Source organism: Aedes albopictus, chromosome 1 (genome assembly GCF_035046485.1).
Source record: "Aedes albopictus strain Foshan chromosome 1, AalbF5, whole genome shotgun sequence".
NCBI lineage: Eukaryota > Metazoa > Arthropoda > Insecta > Diptera > Culicidae > Aedes > Aedes albopictus.
In genome coordinates, this window is record NC_085136.1 from 153136738 (window position 1) to 153152801 (window position 16064).

General features: G+C 43.0%; 1 protein-coding gene across 1 annotated transcript in view; it reads left to right on the top strand.

Moving 5' to 3' along the window:
• The window catches only part of LOC115260965 (uncharacterized), a 111045-nt gene extending 98712 nt beyond the window's left edge, over window positions 1-12333 (top strand). The window contains exon 3 of the mRNA XM_062845608.1: window positions 8776-12333. Coding sequence (XP_062701592.1) covers window positions 8854-10497 — 1644 coding nt within the window. The 5' untranslated portion in view covers window positions 8776-8853 and the 3' untranslated portion in view covers window positions 10498-12333. The remainder of the gene's footprint in view (window positions 1-8775) is intronic.
• The last annotated feature ends 3731 nt before the right edge of the window (window positions 12334-16064 follow it).

Below are 16064 nucleotides of genomic sequence, written 5' to 3' on the forward strand. Positions count from 1 at the left end.
TTATCTTTATACCAAAAAAGGGGAAGCGAGACAAGACGCATCCCAAAGCATACAGGCCAATTAGTCTTTCTTCAGTTTTGTTGAAGACTATGGAAAAGGTTTTGAAGGATTTTATCAATTCTTCTTACATAAAACACCATCCCCTATCTGACTTCCAGTTTGCTTATCAATCTGGTAAGTCAACGGTTACGGCACTTCATTCGCTAGTAACAAAGGTGGAAAAAACGTTTTCAGCAAAAGAAATAGCTCTATGCGCCTTTTTAGACATAGAAGGAGCATTTGATAATGCCTCCTATTCATCTATGAAGCGTGCCATGGAGAACAAAAACTTCGACCAATGTATCATACATTGGATTTATACTGTGCTTGCAAAAAGAGAAATCACCTCTGAGCTGGGAAGTTCTTCTATAACAGTAAGGGCAGCGAAAGGTTGCCCTCAAGGAGGAGTCCTCTCACCACTAATGTGGTCCTTGGTTGTAGACGATCTTCTAAGAAGCTTGAAGGAAAAAGGTTTCGAAGTTGTGGGCTTTGCAGACGATATAGTCATAATAGTGAGAGGAAAGTATGACGAAACTGTTTCGGAGAGAATGCAAAGGGCTCTAAACTATACACATTCATGGTGTATTAAGGAGGGCCTTAGCATCAACCCGTCAAAAGTCGTAATTGTCCTTTTCACTAGAAGAAGGAAGATCAACCTAAAAGCTTTTCGGCTTGGCGGGATATAAATTCATCCTAGTAATCGAGTCAAATACTTAGGTTTGATACTGGATGCTAAACTGAACTGGAATGCTCAAATTGAGTCCGTGATCGGTAAGGCAACAAGTGCGTTCTGGTTATGCTCCAAAACTATTGGCAGGAAGTGGGGCTTGAAACCAAAAATGATAATGTGGATTTATACTGCCATAATCCGCCCAAAAGTGACGTATGCTTCGTTTGTCTGGTGGCCAAAACCAAAAGAGGCTACCACGCAATCAAAGCTTGCGAAAATTCAACGTCTTGCGTCCATTGCTGTTACAGGAGCGATGCGAAGCACACCATCAAAAGCTTTAGATGCGATTCTCAATCTGCTACCCTTACACGAGTACGTGCAATTAGAAGCAGAAAAGGAATTGCTGAGACTTGAACGAGTTGAAAAGTTTATGCCAGGTGATCTTGTAGGTCACCTGAGCATTTCACAATATTTCCAAAATAGGCCAGTAATGAAAATGATTAACGACTGGATGAAACCTGTGGAGAACCATGATGTTCCTTACAAGTTGCACGAAACAACTCGTGCAGATTGGGAAGTCGGAGGTCCCACTGTTCGTCAAGGATCAATCAAATTCTATACAGATGGCTCAAAAGTTGGAATAAAAACGGGAGCAGGAATCTACGGCCCTGGAATACAAATTTCAGTGGCGATGGGACACTATCCTACGGTGTTTCAAGCAGAGATTCTTGCTATTTTGAAATGCACAAATATCTGCCTTGAGAGAAAATACAGATATGCAAATATTTGTATTTTCTCAGATAGTCAAGCTGCACTAAAAGCATTGTGCGCTTACAAATGTACTTCAAAGCTTGTCTGGGAATGCATTCTTTCACTGCGCAGGCTGTGCCAAGGGAATTCAGTAAACTTATACTGGGTTCCAGGTCACTGTGGCATTGAAGGGAATGAAATGGCAGACGAGCTTGCTAAAAGTGGTAATTTACAGTTTGCTGGCCCAGAACCATTCTGTGGTATATCAAACTGTACAATTAAAATGGACCTGAAACGCTGGGCTGAGCAGAGGGTGATATCCAATTGGATGGACGTCAAAAATTGCAATCAGTCAAAACGATTTATAACACCAAATGCTTATAAAACCAAAAAGCTCTTACAGCTCAACAAGAGAGCTCTATGTACATACACTGGCCTAGTAACTGGACACTGCCCGAGCAGGTATCACTTGAAAAATATTGGCCATATTCAGAGTGATATCTGTCGTTTCTGTAATACGGAACGTGAAACCTCGGAACATCTGCTTTGCAGTTGTGGTGCTTTATACACGCGCAGGCAAAGATTTCTAAATAGTGGTTGCTTGCAACCCAGTGAGATCTGGTCTGCAAAACCTGGGAAGGTCTTGGAGTTTATCAATTCCATTGCACCTGACTGGGAGACGACGCGTCGTGGCAGTAGCTGATTATTTGACACATGGTAATTAGCTGGCTAGATGCGAATATCAAAACGGGACATGCCACAAAAGTTCAGCCTATTGGACGCAGTGGCTTAATTTCCCCAACAGGGGAGGAAAAAAAAAAAAGTCCGTTTTACCAACGGCGTCATGGTCGCGATTTTTTCCGCAGTCAAGTTCGCAAATTGTGAACAATCCTCGGTACTCACTTTACGTAATTTATGTTTAGTCCCTTGCTGTCAGAGCTGTCAGATCGGTGTAACACGCTAAATATAATTTACACAAAAGGCAATTTACACGGAAAAAAATACACGGTAATGAATATTTGTTGGGTACCGGACTGGACACCGAAAATTTAATGGTTTTCTTTGGAACATCGAGGTCTTGAAATTAGTCTATGGTTTTACCCTACTTTCCCCAAATGAAAAAATCTAATAATTGCATTTCTTGGTCATCATTTTTCTGTTGAATTAATATTAGAGAAAAACCCTTGAAAGTTAAATAACGTTATCATAATTTGCGACAACACTTCTAGACTAGTTTAGACACAAAAATATGGGGTAAAATGCATACCCCGAGAAAAAAATTTTTTTTTCGAAAGTTTTTAAGTTGGCGCCTTTGGGTCACATATCAAATGAAAGCTCTAGGGTAATCCTTCATCCTTTTCATCCTAGTTCTGTTGGTACGAAAACAGGCGCCCTGAAAATCATCAAAAAAAATATGAAAATAACCTATTTCTTCAAATTAAATATCAAAGAATATCCAACGCTTGGCTTAAATGGAAGTGCCATAGGAGTAGAGTGTCCATGCAAAATTTCATCTGAATCCGTTAACTTTTGCGGAAGTTATTGCGAATTCAGTGATTTTACCTATTTTTAGACATGAAATCTTTGAGGGCTATTTTACCCCACTTCCCCCTAACGGAAAAATCTGAAAATCGGCCAGATATCATTTTTTATATGGAAAACCATACCCTGAAAATTTCAGCTCAATCGGAGCACATCGATTCCACTTCCTTTGGAAAGGGGGTCGCGGTTCTCGCGAACTGGCTCTTAAGTTATAATTGTAACTCAAGAATTTGCTCTGCATTTTGGCTTTATCTCATGATTTAGACCAGAAATAATAATGTCGTTTCTCAATCAAAGTTGTAGAGATAGTTCTTCTTCTTCTTCTTCTTCTTCTTCTTTATGGATCTACGTCCCCACTGGGACTTGGCCTGCCTCGCTTCAACTCAGTGTTCTTTGAGTCTTATCACCATCAAGGATTTTCCTGCCTATGGCAAAGTTATGCAATAGTTTTGTGGTTGGAAATGTCACCGCTTTGTGGCATTAGTGTGCATTTCTGGTGATTGTCAGATTTAGATGGCTTGGGAAATAAAAAATTAAGTGTTTAAAGCACAATTTTAACATTGCATGGCACAACAATTAACAAGCAATTCTGTGGCGTTCGCTTTGCCTCGTGATCTCACATAATGTTTTAATTTTCAGAAAAAATAGTTTAAACAAGAAATACCCCCACTCACATATTCGGCATTTGCTTCGGAATTTGCTCAAAATGCATGACGATTTCCATCAACATTTTGGTAAAAACGAAATAGCCTTCTGCTATTGAATGGTTTTTCAAAAGCTTTTAGCAGAGTTTCTCATTTTGAACTACTGCACAGATTATCACACGTATTTGATTTCAGTTGAGATTCTGTTTCATTGAGTAAATCCTATTTAAATAACCGCTTTCAAATTGTGGAAGTTAAAGGAAATCATTGAAGTCCGACCGGTATTCTATAGGGAATGACACAATAGTCCTGTTCAACGACGTAGGTTGAACTTGCTCGAAGTTGCTGCATCCTACTCTTACCCATTTGTCAACAAACGAGAAAGAGCGGGATGGAGCAAGTTCGAGCAAGTTCAACCTACGTCGTTGAACAGGACTAATAAGTATCGGTTTCAGGATCATGCAGCCCAAACATTTCAATAGGTCCTATCTGCATTTGAGAGGCTCTCTTTGTTCACTTTCTCTTTCAATTATTGCAATGTAATGGTATACTTTTCAACTACTTTTGCAGTACAAACCATAAGACGATTGTTTTGACCATCGTTATATGCAAGGAGACAATCATTATACAAATAAACAGCTGAGATATTAACGAAAGAGAGAGAAATCAAAGAGAGCCTCTCTTCTGCAGACCTTTGGACATGTTTGGCCTGCATTGATGTTAGCCTTATTTTTCAACGGCCTTCCATCATTTTTGAAAGTTATCCACATGCTTGCAGATGATAAGAAGCTGTATTTCTATGGACGTTAATTGCATGGCAATGAAACGTGACTAACGACATGGTGTGATGAAATTGAATATAAATTTCAAAGCTCCACAAATAATTTGTTATCAATCAATTCTTCAAAAACTAAGGTGATTTTATTTTGCAGACGACTAATTGATCTAGTTGTATCATGTTAATTCAATAACATTGATTAAACTTCTAATTTCAGAATGATTTATTGAAATAATCTTGGATTGGACTACAAACTGCAAAACCTATGGAGAATTGTGAAACTTAAAACTTACTTCAGGAATGTTAACAGTTTCAATGAAAGTCATCCTTTTCATGTCCATTTTGTTGCCTCATTTATCATAGCTTCATATGAGAGTTGCATTAACCTTAGTAAGATGTTGGGGTCAATATGACTCAGACAGGCATGCTGAATGTGCACTGTGCCATCGTGGTTCGAAAAACCTTACATCTTAGGAGGGTTAAATCACTGCATACGTTGGGAATTCAATTTGACTAGATACTCTAGTGTGGCTCACCTACAATGACAACTGCTGGGATACTCTTTTTTTTTTTTGATTACGTTGTTGTGCGATGCTATATAGAATCATTCACCAAGGACCTAAATATTGTGGCCTCATCACTAAGATACTGATGATCTTATAGCTTAAGCACCCGTCATCATTTTTCGGAAAATAAAAAGCAGTTTTCTCGCTATAAATCAAAACATCGACCATGAAAATATATTCACTGCATTCTATTCCTCATGCAAAGTACAGTGAATATATTTTCATAGCAAAGACTTTTGCTTTGATCGAAAAAACTGCTTTTAAATGTTTGATGACGCCGATGATTGTACAAGGTGGCTGATTATACGTGACAGCTTCCTCCCGGCGGCTGTAAAAACAGTTTTAGCCAAGGTGCACACCGTGTACAAACCATACGTGTGCGGTCTGGCGCGATCTGATGCTGCGCGTTTCGTACGCAGCTGGCTGAGAATCCAAGAGAAGCGCGACGATATCTATCTGAGCTTTCTTAAAGGTCTGGATCATGATTCAAACTTGTCAAAAATACTGCATTTTACAAGCACAGTAGTACCGCACAACGGCGTAACTGCGTACCAAACACCACCTGTAAAATGTTCATTTGACATAAACTGCATTTTCAAAACTATAACTGACTTTGTTATAATCAGTGTATGCAGAATGTGGCACCGCGAGCGAAAAATAGGCAACAAAGAAGGCACGGCAACAACGCTTTGTTTTTTCGTTTGCAGATAATGACAAAGATCGCTCCCGAGTTTGTTCACAACAAAAACGGTAGGAATATTTGTCACGTTCCATTCACATCGTGATTTTCGCATTGTTTTACAACTGAAACTCGACTATGAGGATTGCAACAGTCTTAATTCGTCCAAATGTTTATGAATTCGATGATGTGACTCGAAAATTTCAGCAGAAAAACCGGAATATCGGCACACGCACGGCAAGCGATCTTTGTTTTATTGCTCTCATCGCCTGACATGCGTTTGTTGCGGAGTGCCTTTGTAACCAACATGCACCGCTTAGGACAAATCGTTTGTTTTTCAGCGTGATCCGTTTTTCATACCCTGGTTATAATGTTTATATAAAGATGATCAAAATAAATTTATTTGTATTATAACTGACTTTGTTATAATTCTGATATAATTAAATCAGGTTTTCAAATCATTTTTGTCAAATAATCTAAATATAACAAACAGTGATATATCTATCAACCGTTGATATAATTTTGTTATATTTTTGTTATGCCTTTCTAATCGGGAGTAGCCATAAGGCCAAGTCCTCGCAGCTCGCAGGTGGAAGACTCCATACTTCAATGACAGGGTATTTAGGGAGCCACTCCGCCGTGAGCGATACCTACTCGATTTAAGCGGTGACGAGTTGGTAGCGGTGCTCTCACGTACGTGCGATGTGACCATGCTTGACAAGTCCACCCTAGAAATGAAAGATCACCGGCTTACTGGCGAACTCAAGCGATTGCGGACCTGGGCCGTGCCTGTCTACGAGCTAGGCGGCGGATGCAGCGAGCCCGTACTGAGGAAGAGCGAAACGAACGGTGGGTGGTGTTCGCCGCCGCTAAAGGCGTGCTGAAGACCGAGATATGGGCAAGCAAAAAGGCCTGCATTGAGAATCTCTATCAGAGTGCCAATGTTAACCTTGATTGTGCGATTTACACTAGCCCATTGAGTGGGTTGAGAAACGATTAGTCCTGGCTTTCTCTTCCTTTTTTTTTTTTTTTTGAAGAAAACTATCCATAACCCCATTTGTCTCTGGAGCCGACCTACTGATACCTGATCCATAACCCCACACTACCTGGACCTCCCTTTCCTGCATATTATCCACCCTATGGCTTAGAAAAAAAGTAGCGACATATGGTTGCTTCAGCTCTAGATCTTACCGAGGCGACCGTCGTCGGTATAAGTATATTGACGTAGAGCTTTGGAAGCAATTTGAACATCACCATGTGAAAATCTATATTAGCGCCACGGTGTGTCCTGACGTAAAAAATGTCAGAGTGCCGTTTATTGATCAGAGCGTGATCGTTTCATGATTGAAAGTGGCCAGTTTCGCTGTTTTCGCTCGTCGGCCTCCTGTCCTATTTGATCGTTCATGTATCCTATGACGATCTTGACGTAATGGTTTAGATAGCGGTCGTATTCGTGTTCCAGAAGCGATCCCTCCCCCTCCCCCTTCCGTACTCCAACCAAAGTTTAATCCGGGTTTGATTATCCGATCTTTTCTAGAGTTGCTCGGAGCCTGACCGCTGCCATAAGAAGATCGGAAGAGGAGTTGCCGAGACGAGGCTAATGACTTCAATGGGGCCTGTATTACAAAATGTCCAGTGGATCCAATCGGGGTTTGAAAGGTGGAAGTATGACTTCTTCGAACATCCAAAAAGAATCAACTATTATGTAGAGAGCACTAACATTATTCTCCGTTTGCTACCAGCTCAAGAAATACAAAACAGGCGGAAAAGACGGTATTCGCCGATGGCGGATAAAAATTCTTTCGGCAACGAAGTCTTATGGAAGCAGATATTGAATCAGTTCTATCATTCAAATTTAATGTAATGATTAATTATGCAGAGTAATAGATCAAAAATCAAACTTGAAAATTGGATTTTAATTATGCTAATGAAATATTGAAATGTCAAGTAGTTAGTTGATATATACCGTTTGTGGCACATGTCACACAGATTTGATCCATAAATACTACAGAACCGGATATCATTTTGTTTCTCAAAAGTACTGTGAACCTTTTCATCATAAATATATTCCCACCACTTCTGGCTGGTAAATTCACATACCTGTACGGAGGACAGTGAAAAGGTGTACCTATCTAGCGTGTTGGGCAAGCTAGTACACTGGTTGTCAGCATAGGTAATCACGCCCGTACCGGTACCGGTTACCTGTCGATCTTACCACCGCCGCAGCAAATGCTAATCCTAGGAAACGCCCATTTCTAAAGCGTGCTCTCACGATGCCTTTTAGCCGTGTGGATTTATATATACCACGACATGTCTATACTGCCTGCCGAATTAAGATTAATCGAGCAGTTTAGGCTTTAATTAGAGTGGCGGTTTGCGTGCCGTTTTTCTGTCGATTGATAGATACAGGTTCATATAGCACATGCAACGTGTGGTGCGTGTAGAAACAGATTTATGTCAGCCATAAATCGAGTTCACAAACAGAAGTTTACACAATCAGTCACAGGAAATAATGGTGGGAAAAATGTGATTTTCAGACAATCTCTATTATTTTTTTTATTGTGACAAAGCCACCGTTCTCAAGACATACATACGATGAAAGGATCAAAAGTGCCCTCACGAAAGAGCATTGAACTAATCGAGTGCTGGTCTACTCCACCGCGCATGGTTTCAAAGGATCCTGTTTTACATAAGTGCTACTTACGGAACGTTCGCAATACGGCGCCACCACCACGCCCAAAGGTCAGTTTTTGCCTCTTTCTTGATCCGTTCCACGGGGATCGCCTTTCCGCGTCTTCGTTACTCGATCAAGTTCGCTTGATGGTTGTTTTTCTCGATCATCGTGCGTTTTACACAAAGGTGTGGCCATTGTATGGCGCTCGAATAGATGGAAGCAGAAGAATGAGGATTCAAAATAAATTATGGTTAATTTGCCGTTGCGGAATTTGCTCTGCTCGTTTCGTCGGTAATGCTTATTGAATCGACGGTCATTAATTTATAGCACGCTTCTAATTGAATCCTATCATTGGCAAATGAATCCCTATATCGTGTGTACTGCGAAGGTCCAATCCATTCACATCCGCATTTTTTCGTTTTTTTTTTTGCAGATTTCAACAATTGACAGTGTCTACAGCTATCCTACACCAAGTGATATTCTATCAGGGAAAGAGTTCCTATCGATTCTAATGGATTCGGATTCTCGAAGCAGTAGAAATAATAACTACGCTAGCCGAAGTACAGACGTTCAGCGAACTACAGTGGCAGCTCATCCATATCGAGGGTCACGCAAGTTTAGTCAGTTTTACTACGGACGTGCCGAAGAGGAGGAGAGCATTCTACCGATTGAAGCGCTATTCAGTTCTCATGAAGACACGCCTCGTAGCGGGGCACGATCATATGACTTTAGGAGTAGGACTCGATCGCGGAGTGGGAAGGCAACACCCAGAACAACGACCACAACGGAAGCCATCGAAGGAATGGAAAACTTGGAAGTAGCTGCAAGTGAGATCAGTCTAAGTTCCATTGGTACGACGGAAAATGAAATGGTGGACAGCACAATGTCAACTATAGAGCTTTCTATGGGAACTGATACTGCAAGCAGCGCCACAATTACAAGTACTGTGCCAACTACTGTCCTCGCTAGTCATCAAACCGAAGAGCCTCCGAAGAACAATCAAGCCTTCCAAATGAATGAGGAAGATCGTTCGGTACATTCGAACTCCTTTCGAAGTGAGTTCATGATCGAAGAAAGTGGTCCATCAGTAGGGCTGGACCAAACCGAGCCTGAACGAGTGGAGTCGAGTAATATCCATCGAGTTATGACGACGTTGGACTCCGAGCAGATCCATATGCAACCAACCCGTGGACGGATGCATAGAAAACAGGACCCACTTGCATCTCGTCAGACGGTTATTTACCACGACAAGAAAACTGAGAGTGATCAACCTCGTTCCGTTTCTTACAGCTATATTGGTGAAACAGCACCAACGCTCAAAACTTGGAAAGATATCGACGAAGAATATCTCTCAAATGGAAAAGCATCCTCTAATACAACGGAAGCACCGTTAAAACCGATGGTTAATGAACCATTATACCCCGGTTCTCCCATGATTTGGTCTGAACCCGAGAAAAACTATAGTGAACCGGCTAAAGTATGGTCGGAACCTGCAAAAATCTATTCAGAACCAGCAAAATTTTACTCCGAGCCATCCAGAATCTATTCTGAACCAGCAAAAATATACTCTGAACCAGCTAAGATCTACTCTAAACCTTCTAGTTTTTGGCAAACGGCTTATGATAATCCTCCTTCCAGAGCGTCTCCTGCCCCGGTGCAAACAACGACAGAGCCTCCTACCAGCCCGAAGCGAATCGTATTCAACGACCTGGACAAGATTCCATACGACGAACTCAACGCACCGGCAGATGCGGAAGAACGCAGCTCTATTCACAACGCGATAGGAAAGTTCATACCCAAACAGGTACACGAGCCTCCAAAGAAGAATCTCAACAAACCTACTCCTGATCCCACGGAGGTTATAGATCCGTACGTCGAAAAGCAAGGAGCCGGCAATGGGAGCACTCCGAACGTAGTGCAGACCCTGGCGCCCGTATCTGGATCAACGGATGACTCTAAAGTGGGTTACGTAGTGGAAGGGCGAAACTATCGCAAATACCGCGTCGAGGAGAAAACATCCGATGGCTTCATTGTCGGAGAGTACGGAGTCCTCAGCCACAACGACGGAAACCTTCGAGGGGTACGCTATACCGCGGACTCCGACATAAACCCACGCCTAATATATGATGCGCTAGTAAAGTTTCTCTCGCTTTGAAGGGTGATTCACATGGTATGAAGGTAACTGTTGCCAAATAAAGTCAGCTCTCTTCCAAATGGATGGAAATCAAGAGCATTAGTTGAGTGCGGACCCCAAAGGGGGAGAGTAAAGATAATCTAAGTCGATGCCATACAAACACATTTCTGCAACAACGTATTTGTAAGATTTAGGAACGTAGTCATAGGAATACAACACGAAACTTTCTCTAAATTTAGCTAGATTTAACACATAGCAATTGGATCGCGTCAAACGAAAAGTGTAATTGAATGTGATAGTAGACTATTAATTTATTAGATAGAAATCGTAAACATAATGCTAATCCATGAAAACAGCACGTCCACTGCTCAAATCACCATGGTATATCACTCTCTTGGAACCTATTCTTGCCATATTGTGAGTCGCACTGAATGTTAGATAATATTATCAGTAAGATAATATGCAAAACCGAAAAGCAGTTGTACATTCTTGTATTGAAGACCGGTAAAATAATAAACAGTTTCATTGCAGTAGAAGCTCAACAACATGTCTTTCATTTGCCTTTTTTCTTTGTTTCAAATCTTAAACAGACAAATCCCCAAAACGCCGAAAAATCGTAGCTTGATCCACTAAATCCGTTCAATGTGTTTTTATCCCACATCTCAGAACATATCACCGGCTGCGCGTGGGAGTTAATGTTTCACTTATTGAGCTGTACTTATTCAGCATACCTTTGTCATGAATCAAAATGATTGCGATCCTCGCTTGCTCCTACTACTGAGCTGAGGCGGGTTCTTTTTAACGGGGATTTGATACAATTATTATGATCAACCATTTTGACGTTCCTCAACCCCTTTGGCTCCTTCTTTGGCACAGTCAGTGCTCAAGGCGTGACTCAACGGGCGAATTTTGTGAATTATGATTGGTAATAAATCATACTGCTGTCTGTCTGTTTGGCTTCCCCCATTTGGGTGCGGGTGGAGGAATATTTACAAAACCTGACGGAACCGCTATCAAGTATTGTGATGGATGAATGAAGTTGTTTTGAACGAAATAATGGTATAACGGTAACGATTGGAATATGGGGTTTTGACTTCATTGGGTATGTAGTGTAGAGGAAAATAAGAAACAGTTAGCTATCAACATAGTTACAGTATTTGCCTGCATATAGTTCCAGAATAAGACCGACCCATTACTGTTATGCATGTAGTATTATGTAGTATTGTCATGTAGGGGTAAGAGGGAGGGCCCATACAAACAATCGCGATCATATATTCAAAACCTGGCTGCTGTTTGGCACGGGCGTAGGATGATCTTCTCGAACACCTTCCCGTCCGTGTCGATCAAACAAGCATACTGTCGGCATACTGACAGATCTCCGGGTGGTTTCCCCGCCGTTGGCAATTAGAACAGGCTCTGTCACTTCCATAGCAAACCTCTCTGTCATAGCATAGCAAACCTCAACATCTCGGGGGCCTTACTCACTACTTACTGACTTTCAATCCTGAGCAGCCAAGGTGGTGCAGAGGGCCAAAATGAAGACTTCCATACTGGATGATTGCCCGTCATCGCCTTCACCTGTACCCAGGTAAAATTTATGTCGATTAGCTTTATTTCGCTGTTGAGGCTGCGCCACCATGAGCCTCTGGGCCTGCCTCTGCTGTGATGTCCTACCTATTGGGTTCCAATCTAAAGCTTGCTTGCAGATTTCGTTTCCGTCCCTGCGCAGAGTGTGGCCGACCCACCACCACTTTCGTTCCCGAATATATGTAGCTATCGGCGCCATCGGCCATCGCACCTACCAGAATCTCATCGATAACGATGAGGAACAGTAGCAGTTACAGTACACTTCCTTGCCTTACTCCACCAACGACCCGGATGGGGTCGGACAAGACCCCCCCCAAACACCCCCCCCCCCTTGTGCAGTTCTCTGCACGAAAATGTCATGTACTGTGCTTCAATAAGACCGATGATTTTCTCAGGGACACCCTTGTGCCGAAAGCTTTTTCACCATCAATGAACACCATGTAGGGGAACTGGGGGTAAGACGCCCACGTTAAGGAAGAGTCCAATTTTAACCACGAAACACTTTATAATACACATTTTTTTGGCACTAACATGAAGCACCAACAAAATGGAAGAAACCATAAACCGGTTTTATGTTTTACTACTGAAAAAATCAAATTTGAAAAAAGTTCGATTTTCAGAATTTTAGTTTTGATGCGGGGTAAAACGCGCCACTAGTCACAGCTAACGCCAGGATGCCAAATAGTGTACATATACTTTCGCGCCTGGTTTATTGTCTGCTGTTATTGTTCGTGAATTGTATACAGTCATTACATAATTATGGATCACCTATAATTATGGGTCAATTCCATGTAAACGTCATAGTGAGCTGTATTATCAATAATTACTACAAAATGACGCATGGCTGTGTGATTAGTGAACTTATTTATAGTTAACATGTGCTATTGCTTGGTTCCAACTTGTTTTTTACATAATTTGTGCCAGAATTTGGATCTAAATAGCTATTTTAATGTAAATAACTAGGGGTGGGCATTTTACCCCACACATGCCTCAAAAGTTTGGACCCTTGTAAAAAAGTTGTAAGGGTCAATTTCGATACTTTTTCCGCTTGGTATACAAATAATGGGATTGTGCAAAACAGTTTGTGGGGATAGCGAGAAAAAAATTCTTTTAAATGATGTAAAAAAGTGCAAACATTTGACAGGCTAAAATTACATCAAAAGTGACCAAAATCTTTTTTCGAAGTTTTTGTACATTTTTTTAGTAAAAATATGTAAACTCAAATGTCAAGAAGCATTTTTTTTTATTTTAGGGATTGCAATTGAAAAAAGTACTGAAAATAACGTGGTTTGCCTAAAACAAGGGTGGCGCAACTTGCCCCCTATGGGCGTTATGGCCGCAGTTCCCCTAGAGAAACTCTTTGAATTCATTTATTTGCTTCAAGATGTTACGGAGCGTCAAAATATGGTCCACACGTAATAGTGTTTGCTACCGTCGGAGATGCGTCAATCTTCTCCTGTATTCGGTTAGGTATCACTTTGCAGAAGACTTTGAGAACGATATACAGTTACATGATGCCCCGTCAATTATAGCATACAGTCAGTTCGCCGTTTTGGGTACCTTATCCAAGACGCCTTGCATCCAGTCGGCCGGAAAAGTCGCGGTTTCCCATACATATGGTTTAGAATAATTGATGCAATTGTTGTGTAGATACTACGGAGTCAGCTTTGCTGATATGCATCGACTCCCGGGGAACTGTTGGATTCCATGCTACGAATGGCTGTTTCTATCTCTTACACTGATGGAGCACACGGGTAATGAGCCGACCCCTTGGCAGATCATTCTTCTTCTTCTTTCTTCTTTATGGCACGACGTCCTGGGACTTGGCCTGTCTCACTTCAATTGTTCTTTGAGCACTTCCACAGTTATTAATTGAAGGACTTTCTTTGCCTGCCATTGCATGAATTTGTATATTGTGAGGCAAGTACAATGATACTCTATGCCCAGGGAGTCGAGAAAATTTTCCCAACCGGAACGGGAATCGAACCCGCCGTCTCCGGATTGGCGATCCTTAACCTTAATCACTAGGCTAGCTGGAGACTTGGCGGATCATGCTGAGGTGTTAGCGGCGTTGCCGGTGCTAGAAAAAGGTTTCCAAAGTGCTCGAAACTGCGTTTCAACTGGTCAGCCGGATCTGATTCAGTCAATAACTATCCAGACGTGTCCTTCACGAGCATCGTAGCATTCGCCCCACTAAGGCGACGTGAGACATCGTAGAGGTATTTGCGGCTTTCTCGCCTTCGTCGGCTAGGGAGTCCGCCCACGCAGTTTTGTCCCGTCACTTGCTTCTCGAGAGCCGAATAGCGCTGACGGGCTACGACTTTAGCTCATCGTGTTATTGCTCGCTCTGTCGCCGATGTGCCGTTCCTTCGCTCCTCTATCTTCCTCCACGCATCATCACAGACTGTGTTTCACTGCTTTCTCCGGATGCGTAGCTCACCCAAATTATTCTCGCCGGTGGCGATGAACGCTTTCTTGATGGTATTCCACCTTCGGGAATATCCGCAGCACGTTCCCCAGCTCATCGACGAAGGACCTTCTGACCGCAGCGTTTTCCAGTCGGCTTGTGTTGAACCGGCGCCCGATTTTCTCCTCCTGTCGATGGATCCTAGCAATGCGCAGCCGGATCTATTTTTTATCTAGTTCGTTTATTTATGACTCAATCGTGATACAGGTTGGTACAGCTACCGATTGACGACGCAAACAAATCCGTTAAAATAAAGAAGCTCAAGGTGGGCTGGTCAGCATGTCAACTGACTTTGCACGAGCCACCGGAGGTTTGCTTCAGATGTCTGGGATCAGGACACAGCTCATGGAACTGCAAAGGCTCTACCAGAAACAAGCTCTGTATGCGATGTGGCGGTGAAGGCCACAAAGCACAAGGCTGTACAAGTCCCATGCGTTTGATTTGTTCCGGTAAATCCGTGAACAGCAAGCATCCAACGGGAGGTACAAGGTTCAGAAGTGCCGCAACTGATAGTGCAGGTAACCCCATATTGAGTACCCGCCGGTGATAGCGATAGAGTCGCGGATAGGTTCGGATAAATGGTGGCTTATCGCCGAGACTCTTTTTTTTTTTTCCTTCTAAACCATAGGGGGATAATCTGCTCAACAGACACCCTAACAGAAGGTTAGGGTAGTGTAGGTCTGACAGGCTGTCTTCTACAACAAAAGTAAAATCCAGGACTACTCTCTCCTCGTACCCACTAAACCATTCCTATGGTCGCCAAACCCTACGTCTCACCGGAACCACCAAGAAGGTATTGCTTCAGAGAGGGGCTAGTGCACATCGCACCCACAAGGTTAGCTGCGTAGCCTGCAGCAACGAACATCGATGACTCGCTTTGGAGAGTCCATCACGGTAGCATGCTGGCGCTTAGCCAGTTTCCCGAGTGGTCCTCGCCACTCCCTTTGTCCTCGGAAGGCGGGCAGGGTCAACCCCGCCCGCGCCCTACTGCTGAGCGGACATCAAGAACTGATGCCCACGTGCAACCCGATCTGACCTGCCCGCAAGGAAGGGTATCACTACCCTTCAGGCCCTATCAGTTGCACCCGTAGGTTGCAGACAGCAGGATCTCACCTACCCCGACCTTTGCCGGGGACCCCTTTCCAACCGCGGGCTCGGATCCAACCCAGTAGACCGACGCCACGACAGCACCGCTACCGGGACTTCCTCTCCGCGGCCACTTAATCGTTGTAAGGGTCGATCTCGACCGCAGGGCACCGGTATGACCTACGAAGCCGACTCCGAACCCCTGGACCACCTCTTGTACTGCATCTGGACTAGCCATTCTCCGAGTCCACGCGCCACCTCCTCTGTAGCTCCCAGACGATGTGGGTAATAGCCGTTGAAACGGCGTTCCAGCCAAACTCATTCCTACACATCCTCTGGACCAAGTTGTCCGGAGTTGTGTCTTCCCCGCATGTGGCAAGCATGCGGTCACGCATTGTGCGAAAACGCGGGCACACGAACAAAACGTGTTCCGCCGTTTCCTCTAAAC